At 40.8% G+C, this 19284-nt stretch overlaps 1 protein-coding gene across 1 annotated transcript in view; it reads right to left on the reverse strand.

Moving 5' to 3' along the window:
- LOC126233298 (KAT8 regulatory NSL complex subunit 1) overlaps positions 1-19284 on the reverse strand; it is a 283178-nt gene that overhangs the window by 14107 nt on the left and 249787 nt on the right. The window contains exons 10-12 of the mRNA XM_049942855.1: positions 15144-15306; positions 13774-13952; positions 8907-9044 (exon numbers count right to left, since the gene is read on the reverse strand). Coding sequence (XP_049798812.1) covers positions 8907-9044; positions 13774-13952; positions 15144-15306 — 480 coding nt within the window. The remainder of the gene's footprint in view (positions 1-8906; positions 9045-13773; positions 13953-15143; positions 15307-19284) is intronic.

A 19284-nucleotide genomic window follows, 5' to 3' on the forward strand; every position in this document is an offset into this window, starting at 1 on the left:
CGAATATTCACGGTTCCAAGATTATGTTCTGCATTTAGTGGGACCAGCTTGGCGTCGTGTACTATGAGGTGTTAAAACCGAGTTGAAGAATCACAGGTGCTTGTTATCAAAGGCAATTAATGCACTTGAACAGAGCATTAAAAGTAAAAATGTACTTGGAAACATTAAAATGGGAAGTCCTACCCACCCGCTGTATTCTCCAGACATTGCTCCCTCTGACTATCACTTGCTTAGATCAATGGCACATGGCCTGGCTGACCAACACCTCCGATCTCATGAAGAAGTCACAAATTGGATCGATTTGTGGATCGCTTCAGAAGATGCACAATTTTTTTGACGCAGGACCCGAAAGATGGAAAATACTTTGAATGATACATGTGTAACAAATTTGTTTCATTAAAGCCTGAAATGTTGGGGAAAAAATTGCGGAAGCAAAGTTTTGCACCTAGTAAAAACACCAAAAAATGGCTATTTTTGGCCCACTTTTATAAAAAAGGGTCTTCTGTGTGCACTTTGAACTATTTCCATTAGGAAGACTATGTTCTAAATCTCCTATACAACAACATTTGGTTCTGCAATGTGAGCATATAAAGGCCTTAAAAAGAAAAAAAAGTTGAAGTGCACTGACAATGGGCCCATATTCTGCTGGTACTCAAATTAAACGCGAGAGCTTTTAATGTGTTCTCCAACTGTTTAGAACTCTCTGTGGAAGATAACATAGAAAGTCATGTCGACTAAGAAATGAGCCAGAGTCAGAAAAATGGCAAGTAATAATTTGTGGTAAATACATTTGAAAACTAAGTTTTTGGTTTCTGTATTATCAAAATTTCCTTCCAAACAATCCCGTCAATGACATCACCTGGATGGCAGTATAGTTTTCCCCATGACATTCTACAGCAAATTAATAAACCCTGTAAAAAATTCAAGTAGCTTGAAGTAAACATAAGCTTAGGGTCCTAAAAGGCACCTCTTCTAGCTCTTGACATCTGACACTTATAGAAACTTATCATCAGCTTGGGATGCTGTGTAAAGAACCCCTTATGAGGTTGGGGAACCTGCGGTAAAGTAACTCATCTATGGCTGCTGTTGCACAGCTACCAGGTGTGACCCCTGTAGTAGTAGTAGTAGTAGTAGTAGTAGTCGTCGTCTTCTTCTTTCCAGAGACTGGTTTGATGCAGCTCTCCATGCTACTCTATCCTGTGCAAGCCTCATCATCTATGAATAACTACTGCAACCTGCATCATTCTAAATCTGTTTAGTGTATTCATATCTTGGTCTTCCTCTATGATTTTTACCCTCCACACTTCCCTCCAGCTCTAAACTGGTGATCCCTTGATGCCTCAGAACATGTCCTACCTACCTTCTTCTAGTCAAGTTGTGCCACAAACTCCTCTTCTCTCCAATTATATTCAGTACCTCCTAATTAGTTATGTCATTTACCCATGTAATCTTCAGCATTCTTCTGTAGCACCACATTTAGAAAGCTGCTACTCTCTTCTTGTCTAAACTGTATATAGTCGCATGTTTCACTTCCGTGTATGGCTACACTCCATATAAATACTTTCAGAAAAAGACTTCCTGACACTTAAATCTATACTCGATGTTAACAAATTTCTCTTTGTCAGAAATGCTTTCCTTGCCACAGCCAGTCTACATTTTATACCCTCTCTACTCCGACCATCATCAGTTATTTTGTTCCCCAAATAGCAAAATTCATTTACTACTTTAAGTGTCTCATTTCCTAATCTAATACCCTCAGGATCGCATGATTTAGTTTGACTAAATTCCATTATCCTCGTTTTGGTTTTGTTGATGTCACCTTGTATCCTCCTTTCAAGACACTGTTCATTCCATTCAACTGCTCTTCCAGGTCCTTTGCTGTCTCTGACACAATTACAATGTCATCGGCAAACCTCAAAGTTTTTATTTCTTCTCCATGGATTTTAATGCCTACTCTGAATTTTTCTTTTGTTTCCTTTACTGCTTGTTCAATATACAGATTGAATAACATCGGGGTAGGCTACAACCCTGTCTCACTCCTTTCTCAACCACTGCTTCCCTTTCATGCCCCCCAATTCTTATAACTGCCATCTGGTTTCTGTACAAATGTAAATAGTCTTTCGCTCCCTGTATTTTACCCCTGCCACTTTCAGAGTTTGAGAGTATGCCAATCAACATTGTCAAAAGTTTTCTCTAAGTCTACAAATGCTAGAAACGTAGGTTTGCATTTCCTTAGCCTGTCTTCTAAGATAATTCGCAAGGTCAATATTGCCTATGTGTTCCAACATTTCTACAGAATCCAAACTGATCTTCGCCGAGTTCGGCTTCTACCAGCCTTTCCACTTATCTGTAAAGAATTCGTGTTAGTATTTTGCAACCATGATTTAAGCTGAGCGTTCAGTAATTCTCAGACCTGTCAACACCTGCTTTTTTTTGGGATTGGAATTATTATGTTTTTCTTGAAGTCTGTGGGTATTTTGGCTGTCTCATACATCTTGTTCACCAAATGTAAGAGTTTTGTCATGGCTGGCTCTCCCAAAGCTATTAGTAGTTCTACTGGAACATTGTCTACTCCTGGGGCCTGTTTCGACTTAGGTCTTTTAGTGTTCTGACACATTCTTCAAGCACTATCATATCACCAGCAGAATAATGGATCCATTTTCAACACCCACACACCTTGTCGTTTTTTAGGGCCTTTTATGCTTGCACTGTGAAACCAAATATAGTTTTTACGTGGTTTAGAACATGGTCTTTATAATGAAAATGATTTAGAAGAGTTTGCAGAAGACACTTGTTCCAGCGTTGGCTTGGAATGATACAGCAGAGGGGGCTGCGAGACAACGTCATCCAATAGTACGCTGATTAGGATAACATGACAGGAGCGGCCACTATACAATGAGAATATAAGCGCCGCTCCACCAAACCTCGGCCGCACCAGAAGACGAGCGGTCATTCAAACACTTTAGCCAAGAGTATTATTTACTTGCATTGTAATTGTATATATCGAAGGACATTGATTATTTACATGTCGCCATTTGCTTGTGACCCATCTTTGTAGAAACGCAGAGTTACGTATCATCAATTTAACTCATTGCAATAAACTCCATTATCAAGATTTGCTGGATTTGTTGTCTAGCTATCTGAGGAAACAGCTTTCTAGGCACCCCATATTAGACGAGTGGGCAGGACACGACATTTGGACTATGAGGATTTACTAACAAACCCCATGCCTCGTGGCCACAGAATTTTCTTTTGTGTTATGCTGGCACCTTAATTTTCTCTTGTCTTTTCTTTGCAGGGGTGTTTACTTGCTTTAACAGTCTCTTTTGCTAATAGTGTTTTCAGGTGGTCATTGAAGAAATTTTCTTTGCTTTTGTACTTTTTTTCCTTGCTTGCCTTGTCTGCTACTTGCATTTCTCTCTGCCAACATGCCCACCCCACCTATCCAACCCCCTGCCAGGCGCCACAGTTGCCAGCACTAGTCCAGACTCAGCAAATATCTACACTGCTCAACACGTTGCAGCAGCTAATAGCCAATGCTGCATGCCAGACAGAACAAGCAATACCAATACCTATACCACCTTTTCACCAGTTTCGTGAACAAGAAGAGTAATAGCTCGAGTGGCTGCAACAGTTTGAACCCCATGTAATTGCTCACAACGTACCAGGTACTGTGAAAAGCCGTTGCTTCCTCTCGACGGTAGGAAGTGCAGTGTTCAGGCTCATAGACAAACTTTTTCTTAATGCCACAACGACTGAAATTTCGTATGATCTGGTTGTAGATTCAGTAACTATTATGACCAACAAGTGAATGTGGTAGCTAGGCATCAATTCTTTAATAGTAAAAAATGGTCAGAACAAACTTTTCGCGAGAGGGTAACAGATTTGCAGGGTATGATGACGAAAGGCAAATTCAAATGTGCTTATGGTGCATTATATTCAGATGTTATGTTGCATGATACGATCGTGTACAAAGTACCTCATATCAAACTCGGAGAACAGGTTCTGAAACAGTCCAGTCCATCATTTCAGCAGGCAGTACAAATACTAGATCAGTATGATTCAGACGACCTGTCGACCGATAAATACGAACAGCCAGAAATTTGTCAGGCTGAGTCCCTTGACTGCGACCAGCCCATTCAGCGGCAGCTTGCGCTCACAACGGCACTTCAGCAGCTCGCTAAATAGGCGAACAGTATTAAGTCTTGCCCTCAGTGTTATACACGGCACAACCGCCAAGACTGTCCCTCCCGACAAGCTCAGTGTTAGGCTTGTGGCAAGAAAGCGCATATACAATCCATATGTTTGCAACAGAACAAACGTAAGAATTTGGCCCACTTACAAAAATCTAGTCATAAGGCTCATGTTATAAATGCAGTATATTCAACATCTGCAACAGGCATTCGCATAACTGGCGAACGTGAGCATGTTCTTGAGTGATACGCCAGCCCAACGAACTTTTTGTTCAATTGCTTCCTTGTTCGAAATACGTGAAATTTCAGTTGGACACAAGTGCCTGTGTCACACTGCTCAATTGTCACACATATGGACTGTTAGGCTCCCCACACCTGTCTAAGACTAGCAAACAACTGACTGCTTACAATGGACAAGGCATTCCTGTTCTCAGAAAATGTACTTTAGCTGCCATGTATCTCTTCATACGCGAACAGTGACTTTTACAGTGCTACTATCACGCGACTGTGAGAACATATTTGGTCTTTATTGATTTGATTTGTTTGACTTTAACATTTAGGACAGTTGTCAGTGTCTGGATTCCGTGCAAAAGGACAGTGTAGCTAGCTTGGTAAAAGAAGTCCCGGAACTCTTTTCTGAAGGTTTAGGCAAAGCTAACAACTTTGTTGCACATATTACTCTGCAAGACAATGCACAGACGAAATTTTCTCGAGCCAGGACTGTTTCCATTGTGTTACTTGACAAAGTCACTGCTGTACTTAAAGAATTGTAAGGTACCGGAGCTATTGAGCCCATACAAGCTAGTCAGTGGGCAAGTCCACTGGTTTTGCTCCCCAGACCTTCAGGTTGCATTCACCTTTGTGTTGACTTAAAGCCTACATTCAACCAAAAACTATGATTGATATTTATCCATTGCCATGTTCAGAGGATCTCAGTGAGATTAGGCACTGGTCGCTATTTCTCAAAAATTGATTTGTGCGACTCATATGTTCAAATATCGCTCGATGAAGAATCTCGAAGAGCGTGTGGTAAATACTCATTTGGGACTGTTGAAGTACTTTGCCTTTTGGCAGTGCTTCCGCATCCACCATTTTCCAACAGTATTTGGAACAGCTGACTGCACAAGTGCCAAACTGTTTAAACTATTTGAACGACAGTGTTGTAGCAGGTCGTACACTTGAAAAACATACTGCAAATTTGGGTGCTTTGTTTAGTGTGTTATCTGATACAGCACTAAAGTGTAGACTGGACAAGTGCGATTTTTGTAAAACCCAAGTTGCAGTATCTTGGTGACGTCATAAACAGTCAAGGTGACTTCCTCTTCAATCGCATTTGTTAGCCATACGAGATTTGCCAGTTCCTCACAATGTCGCAGAATTGCAGTCAGTTTCATGGAAAATCAACTATTATATTCGGTTCATACTGAATGCTTCACAAACTGCAGCTCCACTGCATTGCTTGCAATGCAAGAATGTCCCCTTTGTTTGGACAGGAGTGCCAAGAAGCTTTTCAAAAACTTAAAGATGCTCTGCTCGGTGATTGATGCTTAGTTCACTTTGATCCTAACGAGTCAGTTGTATCGAAAGTTGACGCTTCCTCTTACGGAATCAATGCAGTGTTTTCGCACAGATTTGGTGATGAAGACAGGCCTAGTGCTTTCACATCAAAAGTGTTCTCCAAAGCTCAGTGTAATTATTCATAAACTTAGGAAGAGGCTTTGGCTATTGTGTATGGTGTCACCAAATTCCACCACTATTTGTTTGGCAGAAAATTCTACTTAGTAACGGATCACAGTAACGGATCACAAGCCTTTGCAGTCCTTCAGACAAAACTGATTCCTGTATGAACTGCCCAAAAATTGCAAAGATGGGCTTTGTTGTCTTCTCAATAATAGTACGAGATTGTGTATCGTCCGACAGCTCAACATGGTAATGCGGACACATTTTCACGTCTTCCGATTGACTCCGATACAGACTTTGTTGCTTCTGCTGCATCTTGTTGTCACGTCGATGCTCAAGGTTCTGAACTGCTTCAATCTTTTCCGCTGAACTATAGGAAAATTGCACAAGCCACAGAAGCTGGTTCAGATTTGAACATTTTGCTAGTACACATTTGCACATCTTGGCCTTGTTCCTTGCATATCATAAAGAACTCTACAGTGTTCCGATACTTTGCACGTCAACATAGCCTCGCTCTACAGAAAGGAGTGATTCTTGTTCAAAATGACAGTGGACTGTCATGTGTATTGATCCCTAAAGCTTTGCAAAAAGAAGTGTTGCAGTTTCTTCACCAAGTACACTGGGGGACAGTTCATACGAAACAGTCAGCATGTCAACACTTGACTTGGCAGGGTATGGACACCCAAATAGAGCAGATGACGTCACAATGTTACGCTCCGCCACAAAAATCCTCTGCTTGGCCTAGGTCGCAGTCACCATGGCAACGTGTGCACAGATCTTGTGGGACCTTTTTGGAACAATCGTTAGTTGATTGTGGTTGACTCGTATAGCAAGTTTCGATTTGCCGAGGCAATGAACTGGACAATGTCACATACGACAATTCAGGTGTTGTCCTCTATTTTTTGCCTCCTAGGTTTACCTGAAGTCAGTGTCTGACAAAGGTCCTCGGTTCACGTCAAATGAATTTTAAACATTCAGTGACTGCAATGGCATACATCATATAACTAGTGCACCGTTCCACTCAGAGTGAAACGGTGAAGCGTAATGTTTTGTCAGAACCTTCAAGCAAAACTTCACTCTGCATACACCAGGATCAAGCATTGGAACTGTTTCTCACCTCCTATCATTCGCACCCACGAGATGGACCACTGCTGACAGAACTGATTCACGGCCATCGCCATCAGACACTGCTCCGCCTGTTCCACCCTTTTCAGCATCTGGCGCTGAAAGAAGGCCACAAGTATCGTTTTGTGCCGCATGATATTGCCTTTTACAGTGGCAGCAGACAGTGGGCGCGAGACGAGATTGTCCATCGACTTGGCGCTCACGTGTATTTCATTACAGGTCCAGACAGGATGCAGCACCAACATCACAATCGGTTTCGCCACTGTCATGTGCGCGATGATCTTTCCGTGTCTCTTTCCCCAGATTCAAGGATCCCAAGGACAGCGTAGCCACAGAAGCCGCCAGAGGGTGTCGTCATGACACCGCAGGGTGACCCCATGGAGACAGAGCCTTTGCCTCCTCTTGTCCTACTGATAGAGTTGGACCCACCCACACCACAGCAGCCAGCAGCCGGTGCCTTTCCCATCTGGTTACTGGCCTACGGAGGTGGACGCGTACCCTTCTGGTTGTTTTCCGAGGGACATTTCTGCGAGAGCGAAGGCTGTATAGTGAGGTACGACCAGAAGCTTGATGTTCCCTGCTGCCACAGCTTCCCGTCCAGTGCAGCGTCCACCCTATGGCCTCCCTCGCCATTGTTGTGCTCCCTAAACGACAACGGGTAGGGGAGGAATGTTCCGGCGTAACATCAAGTGCCAGCATGTCAGCTTGGAATGACACAGCAGAGAGGGCTGTGAGACGTCAGTCGATAGTACATTGACTAGGACCGCACCACAACAGAAGTGGCCCCTATATGAAGAGAACGTAAGTGCTGCTCTGCCAAGCCTCGGCCGCACTAGAAGGCGAGCCCTCATCCAAACACTTTAGCCAAAACTTGCGACCATATTATTTACTTGCATGGAAATTGTATATATCAAAGGACATTGATTATCTGTAGTCACCGTATGAGATTTGCTTGATCTGTTGTCCAGCTATCCAAGGAAACAGCTTCCTAGGCACCCTATATTAGATGAGAGAGTAGGACATGACAACTTCTTTGTGAAAGTCCGCTAAAAATATTTATTTCTGATGTTTTTAGAGAAATTGTCAACTTTGCCCTCAATTAATTTGTTAACTATTGAAAAGCGGTAGGAGACTGAAATTTTATATCCTAAGACCTTGTACTGGTAAGTTATTAAATGCATAGTTTCATATGTATCCCGCAATTACTTCCGGATATATAAAAAGTTGAACTTCACATTTTTTCAAGCATCAGAAGTATTGAAATAATAATTGTGAAACTTTACCAATGTTCACTGGGAACAAGTGTGATTGTCCACATAAAATTTCATCAAAATCTGTGATGGTCATGCGGAACCTCTAGACCATTTGTCATGGAATGACCCTATATGAAAGACATAGGTAATCCAGCAACTTAATAAGCTATGATCCAGCAACTTAATAAGTTATGAAAGATTTATGATCAAATAAGGCAGAAAGCAACAATAACATTCCTTCAGAATTTCCAAAATGACTAGAAGAACTGGCAACAAAATAGCCATTCCAGATAGTTTGTAGGATATATATATCTGGAGACACACCATCCACACAATCCTGAGTATCTCATAATATATCGTGCATTCAAATTGCTGACAAGAAAATACATCCCCCCCCCCCCCCCCTTCAAAATTAAGAGCAGAAGCTTACATTCAGGCCAATATGATACATATAAATTTGGGCAGCACCAAGCACATTATTTCACAAGGTACACAGTCTTTAAGTTACTTCTCAGCATATCTTAAAAAGTGAGTTCATCAACAAGTAGTGAACATTCATGCAGTGTGCAGGCAATTTTTATTGGAAAACGACATTCCACATTGACCTTAAGATTACACTACAATTATTTGCATGCAATATTCTAGTTCTACTTACAAATTCAATATCTTTGGCTAAGAGCTTCTTTGGTTCTTGAGATGGAGGAGGATATGGATGGCCCTCTGGCATACATTTTAACATCTTCTCATACATATCGTCACTGAGAGGAAATTTTCTTGGTTCATACGGAGGAACCTACGTAACATAAAGAAGTAGGTCTAAAGAACATAAAAGTTTTAAATAACTTATTAATTAGTTTACAGAACATGAACATCTGCAGAGTGCAAAATACTCTTAATTTTGTTATTAGGACACAGTATTGTTTCTATATTTTACAACGTTTCATCCAGAAGATAAATTAAGTTCACAAATCCTGGTTCTCTCATACTCTACACACATCAATACTAATCTGTGGCTTAAGATTCAGCTGCAAATGATATTTATAAATGGTATCTCAAAAGGCATTATACAAGTTTGACATATTGTAACATTTTAATTAACTAACATATGCACTTCTGTTACATGGTTTACTCTGATCAAACCAAACAGTCGGGCTTAAAGCAATTTTCAGAGCATGGAAAGAAACCACTCACAGAGCTTCTATATGCTAATTGTAATGCAATTTCATGCGGACTAGAAATGAAAGCCTGACGCATTGTTCTGGCCAACCACACAAAAGCGAACTTGATACAAAAACCATACGGGTTGCTTTAAAGTCTATACCAAACCAAGTCTCTTCAGGAGGCTTTAACAATCTTATCAATATCAATTACAATGGAAGAAAAAGTTTAAAAACCACAACTGAATGCAGTCTACTATGAAAATTCAAGAGTGTTTAAATGACAATGGATATTTCACAGGCAATTGAAGACTTTTTGACGAAACCCCTCTCACATCTGAGGTACAGTAAACAAACACAATCCTAACATCAAGGGCACAAATAATTAGCATACTGTTTCCTCAGTGTTACAGTGATTTCTGAAAGTTCTTATTCTATTGTGTAATTTTGGGTGGGAATAATTTGCATTTATGTGTACAACTGTTCGGTGGTCTCCTCTCTATAAGTACACCAATCTTAGTTGCATTCAGCCTGATAGAGGAGTACATACCCGGGCTGGTGAAACATGTCACTTGAAAGCTCACATGTGGTTGACTCTACTGATTACGAGGTTGCAATAGTTGTCACCGCACCCACCCACAACTCTGAACTACTTTTTTGTAAATGCAAGCTACAATCAACATTTGTACCAAAGTGCAACAAAGTATGTTTTTCTAACAGAACGACAACAGAGACTAAGTGTTTGATAGTAGATGAAACCGGGAAATAAAAACACCCAAAGTTAACGACGATATCTATGAAAAGTCGTTCTAAATTATTGCCGTAATACCTGCACATAAAACATCATATAATAATGTAAACATAAACATACCAAAGAACACCTCATCCACACTCACAGAAAGAAATAAAGCAAAACATGCATAGCCTACCTGGTTGCACAGAGAAAGAATTAATTCTGTATACATTTACACTCACCAATTTACAATGTCAATGGCACTATTCCATCCAGTTCTCCTTCACTATCATCGGAATCAATGCCAAAACAGTTGTCTTCGTCATCTCCGTCTCCGTCATCATCATCATCATCATCATCATCATCAAGAGAAATCATTAATTGTTCATTTTCATTTATAATGCCGTCTATAGTCTGTGCTTCTCTTATGAGTTTATCAACATGGTGTACTTTCTTCCTCAATGAGGTAGCATCTTTTTCACTTCTGTTACAGTAAAAATTCTGTTACTACTTCTAATGTATGCCTTGACTTCACTCCAAACCAATTCAATTGGATTAAAATGGCAGTGATAAGGTGGTAGCCTAATTATCAAGTGACCCTGTTTGCTTGAAATTTCACCTCCAATGTATTTAAGTGTCACAGGCTTATTTTGTTTTACGAGCGAGTATAACAGCAGCTTTGTCATGCTCATGTCCGCAGCAATGTCTCTCGCCTGCAACCACTCCACCATAGTTTCTTTACGGTCATTAGTGGTGGAGTTTTATCTAAAATCATGGAATGGTACGGTGCATTGGCCATCACAAACACTGTCAGAACACTAATTTGAAGATCCTGCAGGGACACAATTAATCGGGATCCTCTTCCTGTTGGCTGATGACCGCTGCTATTCGGAGTATCACTTGTCCAGCATTTCTCTACTGATTCTCCAGCACTGACCCAGGTTTCGTCTAACCATATTACTTGATTGTCTGTTCCTTTCTTACAATTTTGTGTAAGAAAATGGTACAAGCTGCAAAGACATGAGCTTTTTTAAGTATCAGTTTTCGTCCATCTAACTTTTTAAAGCAGAAGCCCATATCATCATCTTAAGTGACTTTTCCCCCCTGAGAAAAGCCCACTTTCTTTTAAAGAAATAAAATACTTCACTATTGTGGGGTATTCTTTCCTTCTATTGTATCCGTATATGTGCCGACGAATTGCATGGGATTGGAAACAATCAATACCTGTAACAGGACGAGGCTGCTGTTTCTTCTTTCCCAGAATACTTAAAAAGATACAGGGTCTGTATTCCACACTGTTCACTTCAGTGTCTTGTAAATCCTGAAGCAGCACCCCTTTCCTTATATCTGTTCTTTGACTGAGTCATAGAGTTTTCAAGGTACGCTCTAAAACTTGATCTGGAGGAGTGAACGCATGTCCATGAACAGAAACAAATTCTTTTTCTTGCTCGTAAAACTCACATCCTCCATAGCTATTCCATAGCCCGACTATTTAATGGCACTCCATGGCGCAATGGATTGTCACTCGGTGAACGACAATGTTTTGGTGACATTATTTAATAAACAAAAACTGTTGTTGAGGCAGTAACAAAACACAACACAACAGCAGGCGTCCACGCACTAACATACAATGTTTACATTGAAGCCGGCAACATGGTAGTATGAACACCGGAACTGTCTTTTGTTCGGTGCTGTTATTGGTGCAGGAGACGCATTGCCTCGCATACCATATATCTAAAAACAAAGATAATGTGACTTACCAAACGAAAGCGCTGGCACATCGATACACACACAAACAAACACAAATATACACACAAAATTCTAGCTTTCGCAACCAACGGTTGCTTCGTCAGGAAAGAGGAAAGGAGAGGGAAAGACGAAAGGATGTGGGTTTTAAAGGAGAGGGTAAGGAGTCATTCCAATCCCGGGAGTGGAAAGACTTACCTTAGGGGAAAAAAGGATGGGTATACACTTGCGCACACACACACATATCCATCCACACATATAAAGACACAAGCAGACATATTAAAAGGCAAAGAGTTTGGGCAGAGATGTCAGTCGAGGCGGAAGTGCACAGGCAAAGATGATGTTGAATGACAGGTGAGGTATGAGTGGCGGCAACTTGAAATTAGCGGAGATTGAGGCCTGGTGGATAACGGGAAGAGAGGATGTATTGAAGAGCAAGTTCCCATCTCCCAAACCTTCTTCCCTACCCTCTGGCTCCTACCCTTGTAACCACCCCCGGTGTAAAACCTGTCCAATGCACCCTCCCACCACCACCTACTCCAGTCCTGTAACCCGGAAGGTGTACACGATCAAAGGCAGAGCCACGTGTGAAAGCACCCACGTCATTTACCAACTGACCTGCCTACACTGTGAAGCTTTCTATGTGGGAATGACCAGCAACAAACCATCCATTCACATGAATGGACACAGGCAGACAGTGTTTGTTGGTAATGAGGATCACCATGTGGCTAAACATGCCTTGGTGCACAGCCAGCACATCTTGGCACAGTGTTACACCGTCCGGGTTATCTGGATACTTCCCACTAACACCAACCTGTCAGAACTCCGGAGAAGGGAACTTTCCCTTCAGTATATCCTCTCTTCTCGTTATCCGCCAGGCCTCAATCTCCGCTAATTTCAATTTTCCGCCACTCATACCTCACCTGTCATTCAACAACATCTTTGCCTCTGCACTTCTGCCTCGACTGACATCTCTGCCCAAACTCTTTGCCTTTTGAATATGTCTGCTTGTGTCTGTATATGTGTGGATGGATGGATGGATGGATGGATGGATGCGCGCGCGCGCACGAGTGTATACCCGTCCTTTTTTCCCTCTAAGGTAAGTCTTTCCGCTCCCGGGATTGGAATGACTCCTTACCCTCTCCTTTAAAACCCAAATCCTTTCGTCTTTCCCTCTCCTTCCCTCTTTCCTGACGAAGCAACCGTTCGTTGCGAAAGCTAGAATTTTGTGTGTATATTTGTGTTTGTTTGTGTGTCTATCGACGTGCCAGCGCTTTCGTTTGGTAAGTCACATCATCTTTGTTTTTAGATATATTTACTTGTTTGTTAGTTATATGACCAACTCTACGGTGCTTGGGGAGTGACCTTGAAGTGACGTGTTTCAGCGGCCCTGATATATATTAATAGGTCAACATATTGCGTCAAGGTGTAGTGGATAACAACTGTGTTTTGCCTTCCAACAGCCACATTTCAGTGTAGGTACATTTCACTTTTTCACAACTGTTTACAGACGGATAACTTAACAGCAAAGCTGCTGACATTAAAACTGCAGGAACAGAAGAAATTTGGAAGTGAAACTGGGTACACTGGATAATAAGTGCTTTAAAACTCAAGTCTTCACATTCTGCAATGTTTCACAACTGGTGGCCCTGTAACCTTTTCGTTCCTTCAATCTTCCGAGTAAATGTTAATTACATATGTTTTGGTTTATAACTAATTTTACGTCCCTCCCACAATCCAAAATGTCTCCCACTTCCAGTCTAAGAATACATCCTGCAAATCTAGTCTTCTTCAGCTTCATATGGCACAATATTAAAGCCACATTCTTAAGAACAGAAAGATCTTCCTTATAACAAATAATTTGTTGAGATATTTGTAGTACTTACTTCAGTTACACCATCTGGTGTAGAACTTCTCATCTCATCACGGTGCCATCGTGATGAGGAAACAGTACGCCTGCGTGTGCCAGAACCACAATACTGGTCTGGATCAGATGATGGCGGGAGAGGTGACATAACAGGAGATATGCCATCCTGATATTCCGAAGGATTCGGTGACATTGGATCTTGCGGAAAAAAAAAAAAAAATTATTAGTTGAAACCAATAAAAGGAAATATGAGGGGCATTGAAATTTTAACACTTTTTTAATGTGTGTGCACTCATAAATGCACTGACATAGATGGACCACTGTACAACACACAGAAATCTAGCGGCTAGTGCATAACCATTCGTTTTCTTCATTTGTGCTGGTGATGCCATGGATGTATCTCATGTGTTCATGGTGCAATAGTTCAAAGAAAATAGAACCTTGTGTGATAACTAACCAAACCAATCTCAGCCTTGTACCAGCCAGTCTGTCAACATGATCGAAAAAGGTGAGTTGGTAGTTTTGGAGGACTGCCGAATGAGTGTAACACCGTGTCTCCAAAGCTGGTACACCAGCGGGACCTGTGCACTGAATCCCGCATGAAAACCTGATAATATGAAATGTGTCCTTCAGCTGTCAAAAGCTGACCACATGGCTGCTGCTAGGCAATGTTCAAGCGTAACGATGGCACGCATGCAACGTCCATCAACTGTGACAATGGATGAAACATGAATGCCATTTTCAATTCTGAAATGAAGTAGAAAAATTATGGTGGCCATATTCAGACACAGTGATGTCCTAAGCCTTACTCACTGGGCACCAAGGGTGCTATGGTGACTGGTAAATCCTACGACGATGTTTTGATGAACAAGATCCTTGCAGCAATGTGGAAAAATGGTCAGAAAAAGTGCATGCACGTTCTCTCACAAAGACCACACACCTGTGCATTGGGTGAACCTGACACTGCCACTTCTTCATAACAATAACTTTGAAGTGATTTCTGATGCTCTCTACTCGCCTGACCTGGCTCCTGGTGACTTTTGGCCATTTCCAACGATGAAAGAGACTCAACTTCTACAGAAGTGTTTGTAGAGGCCATGGAATCCTGGACTTGACAGTGGGGAAAATGTGCAAGGCTGCACGGAGATTACATTGAGAAGTGAAAGGTCTCACAGTTTTCATGTGATTAGCTTGTGAGGAGGTGTTTTAACTTGAATGCAGACCCCCCCCCCCCCCCCTCTCTCTCTCTCTCTCTCTCTCTCTCTCTCTCTCTCTCTCTCTCTCTCTCTCACACACACACACACACACACACACACACACACACACACACACACACACACACACACACACACCCTTTCAGAACTAATAATACATCTACAGAACATTTACCTGGAGTATTTGCACCACTACTCTCTGCCCTACTGTCTGTCCTCCTAGCAGCTCTACTGCGTCCAGAATATGGCAATTTAATATAGCTCATGAATTTCTTTTTCTCTTCCATTTCACACCTATCATGCCTTAAAGCTATTGTTTCATCACTAATATCCTCCACCTGTGAACATTTGCAAAACAGTCATTAATGTAAACACTTTTTCACACACTGAACATGATAGTTACTACGGTATAAGAGTCTACTGAAACTATTGTAGGCAACAAACAATGCCTTCCTCATCAGGAGTTTATTGTATGTATTCATGTATTCTGTAAACAGATTTTCATCTTAAGGCCTCATAAATAACTAAAATTGTCAGCGTTTCCTGATTACTGCCAAAATTTAGGAGAGACTAGAAACTAAGCAGAAGAGACTAGAAACCAAGCTGACATTACATTTTACTTTAATACTGTAGTGCACATCACTGTTGTCAGAACCACACAATTCTCTTCTTGCTGCTTGATAAAAAGGTAGGCAAGAAATGAAGGTCTTATTTCAATAGTGGTATAAGTCCGCTTTTCAAAAAAATGGGGTTATCCTCACGTATGTACTCACACAAGTCGTTTTTAATGTACTTGCATAGGGGGACAGCTCCACCTTCGTCCTGCTGCCAATAGAGTGCACCTCAATGCTGACACATTCGAGAAAGCATTTCACTAGTGGTATAAGTCTACGTGCTTTTGTGCATTACAGCGTGTTGCTATTTCTTGCAAAGACGATGGATTCAGGAACATTATCAAGTGACTGTGATACAATTGATGATCCAGATTTTCAAATGATTGCAAGTAAAAAGAATTTACTTACTTTCCTCTCAGCATTATAGAGAATGAAGGTTATGTTGACAATAATAATTAAAACTGAGGGTGTCCATCTTAATGTATTTCACATATACATATGTTTTGAATCATCTGGTGCTGTATATACAGGGTGTATACGGCCTGGGACATCCGGAAAAAACCCGGGAATTTTTTCATCCGGGACAAATCTGGGAAAAACCTGGGAATTTTTTAGAATTTCGGGATTTTTCATTGTTTTAGATTTCAGTTAAAGTTTTGTAGGTTTGACATGTAAGATCTGATACGCTGACAAAGAACTTTAGTCCAATACTGCTGAATAATACTGCAGCAATGAAACACAAATCAGAGAATAACACCCAAAATAAAAGTTTAGTTGCATAGAAAATGGGTAATTTACACAATGCACAGACCGGTTTGCCGACACAGAAAAGTGTCAAAGGCTTTAGGTCGAAGATTATGCAGTACGTCCGTAACAACTAAAGTGCATTCGATGTGCGTGACGTCACAATTGTTTACATTTCTAACAGATCACCAGAAAATATTACGAATAGTGGCTTGAGATGCATTACTTTCAAAGTAAATTTCCAAGCAAGATGATTTATGTTACGTGTGAGAATGTGCAGTAAATTTCTTAAATCACAGGGCGTTATAACTCTCATTCAAAACGTAACACTTTGAGGATCAGCCATTTGAAAAATGTCGGGCCCAAAAGATAAGTCATTTATGCCACCATTTAAAATTTTTCCGGCACATTTGTATTTGATATGACTAAACATGTAACACACGCTAAAAAAAGACCAAGCTTCAAGTTAGTTTTCATATTTAATGTTGTTCTTTCATAGATAAAAAATTATGTAATTGATGGCAAAAAGTATAGTGACCTTCATAAAATGTGCTTAATGTGTTACTGAGCAATGTCACAAGTCTCTTCATGCCAGAACACTTCGACTTTTCTACGCAACTGATAATCATTATGGCACGAATTTCACTGCCAAATTAGAGCCTGTTAGTAGGCCTACGGACTTCCTATCATTGTAGGACTAATAACAGTGGAAGCCAATAGACGATGCAATTCTCGTTCATACATACAAATCTACTTACGAGTTAACCGGTGTAGAAACGCACTTTGCTGAGTTGAGCGAGCTCGGCCTACCTTCGTAACGTACGTGCCGCGGCCTGTCTTTCTCGTAGGCCTCGTGCTCTGAATAACTGCCGTCATTCGCTAGCGAGATCACGTGACGAGCTATGACTGGCTGACAAAAGCGCATCACTCAACGTAATCTCTATTTTAGAGTTTCGGAAGCTACCGTGCTGTAATTTGTGGAATTTGTGTATATACTTTCGCAATACGAAAGTAAACTCTATGTATATTGTCTCGCATCAAACAACTTTCCAAACGCATTGTTTTTCTTGGATTTCGTTTCCTCAAGTGCTGGGACATCCTCCGCCGGTATAAGACCTTTACGATTCAAAGGACTGATAAGTTTTACAGCTCCGAGGGAAAGTATACTGTTACTTAAAACCGATGTATTTTCACCCGCTTTATACGTAATTTCATCCGGGAGAAATTCTGTTTTAACCGGGAAATCTGGGAAAAATCCGGGAATTTTTTTTTTCTTGTCCACGTAGACACCATAATATATCATAATTTGTATTACTTTCTACCTAGATACGAGTACCGATGACAATGAAACTTCCAATGAAAGTGCAAAAAATGATGAAACAGGAGACACTGTTACTGATGCCTGTGTGGACGGTGCAGCTGCAATATGCAGACAAAAGGAAGCACACTCAAAGCAAGAATGAAGCAAGGAAAACAGACACACACGAAAATCATGTTCGAAAGGAATACAGGAACACTGGGGAGTTATACGTCACAGCAACAGGTAAAATAACGCCCCCAAAAACATTTCGCAATGTGGACTGCAGGTGTGCACATAAATGTTTCAATAAAATTTCAGAGGATGAGAGGAAGGCATTATTTGACAATTTCTGGGCTATGAGTGATAATAATCGCCAAAATAGTAATCTGAACGATTTATGCACGTATCATTCAGTTAACCACCGACGTCCAAGAATTTGGTTCTCAGAAAAGCTGTGTTTATGAATATTGATTACATGTAAATGGAAACTGTGCAATAGTATGCAAAAAGTTTTTCTTGAATACTTTTGACATTTCTAAACGACGACTCTCTAGGCTTTTAACAAAAAGCAAGGAAGAAGGTACATCTCACCTTGATGGGGGGCAAATATCCAAACAAATTCTCTGTACCGGAATGTCTGATCAATGATGCCTTGCTCTTTTTGCGACAAACTGAGCTTTGAAATGGGCGCTGCTACCAATGCAGAAGAAAAAAAGAAAGCTTCAAACTGAAAAGGAGCTTCACCTTAGCAAGGCTGAAGCTGCAAGAACAGCAATGGCTATAGAAACAGGTTGTAGTGAAGAGGCAGATTCTCAGATGTTCGTGTTTACCTTTGATCTGCAAAAAGCACTTACATTTCCTAAACTGACAACATCGATATCATACTACAAAAGAAACACGTACGTATATAATTTTGGATGCCACAACTTAACTGAAGGGAAAATCCATTTGTATTTTTGGGATGAAGCATCTGGATCAAGGGGTTCACAGGAACCCCTTGAAAAGTGTGTCACTTCTCAAAAACAGGTAGTTGCGTACAGTGACGCCTGTGGTGGGCAAAACAGAAACATAAACATTGGCCTAACACTAATGAAAGTGACACAATCTCCTCAATTTCACATCAGCATTACTGATTTAAAGTTCCTGCTCCCAGGTCGCTCATACCTGTCAAATAACAGGGATTTTGCCCAGATAGAAAAACAATTAAATAAGAAAGTGTTTCTATTTTTCCCAGATGATATTTTTGAAACAATTAAGAAAACTGGCAGAAAAAAATAATATTTGTATGCACAGAAATTAAGCATTCTGACTTTTTAGCACTGAAACAGTTACAAAATGCAGTGGTAAGAAGGAAGCAAAATGAGGAGTATGTTCAATGTAATTGGCTGAAAACAAAATGGATACTTTTGAAAGGCAGAAGCCGTACAAAATGCTCTACAAGGGAACACTGAATGACGATATTGACTTCCACGCCCTAAACCTCGTTCACAAACTTTGTAGAGGGAGACCACAGAAATATGGTATTATTGCAGTTTCACAACTTTACCCACACATGAGAAAAGTGCTCCAAAAGAAAAAGCAGGATATGATTGATTTGCTCCCTTATATTCCAGCTATCAAACTTGGTTACTTCCTTGCTCTACAAACAGAAGACAGAG

This window comes from Schistocerca nitens, chromosome 1 (genome assembly GCF_023898315.1).
Source record: "Schistocerca nitens isolate TAMUIC-IGC-003100 chromosome 1, iqSchNite1.1, whole genome shotgun sequence".
NCBI classification, from domain to species: Eukaryota; Metazoa; Arthropoda; class Insecta; order Orthoptera; family Acrididae; genus Schistocerca; species Schistocerca nitens.